The sequence below is a fragment of the Cornus florida genome, unplaced genomic scaffold (assembly GCF_030987335.1).
Source record: "Cornus florida cultivar Cherokee Brave unplaced genomic scaffold, ASM3098733v1 CherokeeBrave_3.0.0_Hap2_Chr05, whole genome shotgun sequence".
Lineage (NCBI taxonomy): Eukaryota > Viridiplantae > Streptophyta > Magnoliopsida > Cornales > Cornaceae > Cornus > Cornus florida.
Genome location: NW_026775575.1, coordinates 111585391 through 111587428, shown reverse-complemented (window position 1 = coordinate 111587428; position 2038 = coordinate 111585391). Strand labels below are relative to the sequence as shown.

Below are 2038 nucleotides of genomic sequence, written 5' to 3'. Positions count from 1 at the left end.
ACTGAGGTGGGACCCTCGTGGTACCAGAACTTTTTTAACTCTTTATGAACTCAGCCACAATTGTAAGGGCTGGTGTACCACTTGGATCTGTGTACATTTACATACAAACACTTGACTCTTGCGCTGTTGCGGAGCCGCCCCTCTTGTATGACTAGCTTCATATTTTGACCGACGTTGCATTTCATATATATGCATGTATTTATAATAATATTGTTACTGAAATACCCTTCCTCAACCCCTATAAAAAGAAGGATATCTGCTTTAGCAGTCACACAGCAACAAAAACAAACACTACTGAAATGTCTTCTTTAAAGCCGTTTATGGCTCCATTGTTCTCTTTATTCTTGCTATCCTCTTTTTCCATATCTCAAGCTTCTGTTCCTGCCTCCAACCAGTTCAAGTTTGTCAATGATGGCGAATTCGGTCCTTACATAATAGAGTATGATGGAAATTATCGTACCCTTAGTGTTTTCAACTCCCCATTCCAACTTTGCTTCTATAACACCACTCCTAATGCCTTCACCCTAGCTCTACGCATGGGCTTGACAAGGTCCGAGTCGCTGTTCCGATGGGTATGGGAGGCTAACAGGGGAAACCCTGTTCGCGAAAATGCCACGCTGACGTTTGGGAGCGACGGAAACTTAGTCTTGGCCGATGCCGATGGCCGGATTGCATGGCACACCGGCACCGCCAACAAAGGTGTCGTTGGGTTCAAGTTACTCTCTAATGGTAACATTGTCCTTTATGACTCCAATAATAAGTTCATATGGCATAGCTTTGACCACCCAACGGACACTCTCTTGGTGGGCCAGTCTCTTAAGGCCAAGGGGCCCACTAAACTTGTCAGCCGGGCTTCAGCTAGTAACAATGTTAATGGGGCTTACAGCTTGGTACTTGAGCCCAAATGGTTGGCATTGAATTATAAAAGCATGAATTCCCCAAAGCCAATGCTTTATTTTACATCTTCTGGATTGTTTACTGTTAGTCAAGGCAGTTTAGAGTATGTGACATTTAATAGTGAACCAGATAGTGGTAATGCCTATTACCTTCTATTTGATTACAAAGTGAGCGGTTCTTCAAGCACTGGGAACCGATATTTGGCTAGGCCCAAATACAATGCCACGTTATCTTTTCTCCGGTTGGGGATTGACGGGAACATCAAGTTTTACACTTACAACGACAAGGTGGACATTGGTGCATGGGAGGTGACATACACCCTATTTGACAGAGAGTCCAACCATGAAAGTGAGTGCCAGTTGCCGGAGCGGTGTGGGAAATTTGGGCTTTGTGAAGACAACCAGTGTGTTGGATGCCCCAAGCCCAATGGGTTGGTGGGTTGGAGCAAGGACTGTGAGGCCGTGAAGGTCACCTCTTGTGGGGTGAATGATTTTTACTACTACAAAATAGTAGGGGTGGAGCATTTCATGAGTAAGTACACAAAGGGAGATGGGCCTATGAAGGAGAATGGTTGCTCGAATAAATGCACAAAGGATTGCAAGTGCTTGGGCTATTTCTATCATCAAGACACTTCGTTGTGTTGGATTGCTTATGACTTGAAGACCCTTACAAAAGTCGCAAATTCGACACATTTGGGCTACATAAAGGCTCCAAAACACTAATCAGGCCCAGTGTGCCTCGTTTCGTAAAGTCTAGTTTTCGGAAGTGAATAAAAGGAAATAATTTCCTTTTCGTGAGAAAGTTTGTTTCTACTTTTAATAATTTCCTTTTGGGATTCTATTTTTGTGTGGAACGGCATTTTTTTTGGTTTACCTGACATGAGTTCTAATGTGAAAACACTACTTTTATGGTGCTAATGTATTTTTATGGTTAATATGTAATTATTTATCAACAAAAATAAAATGTTATCTTATTAGTGCTGGGAAAAAATTTCTAGTACATTTGGGTACTGGCTCGCTCTAAAATGAATTCGATTCCATATCTCAGGCTTGTGTTGTGGGCCAATTGTTATGGGTGTTTTCACTGATAAGCCTCAGGGGCGTGTATGGCCCATTTCAGAAAAGTTATTTGCAGCAATAGT

The 2038-nt window shown here is 42.4% G+C and overlaps 1 protein-coding gene across 1 annotated transcript; it reads left to right on the top strand.

The window, feature by feature from the left end:
* The first annotated feature begins 284 nt into the window (after window positions 1-284).
* Window positions 285-1769, top strand: LOC132308611 (epidermis-specific secreted glycoprotein EP1-like). The gene has a single exon (XM_059806736.1). It carries the CDS (start codon window positions 300-302, stop codon window positions 1617-1619), a length of 1320 nt encoding a protein of 439 aa, XP_059662719.1. The 5' UTR covers window positions 285-299; the 3' UTR covers window positions 1620-1769.
* The last annotated feature ends 269 nt before the right edge of the window (window positions 1770-2038 follow it).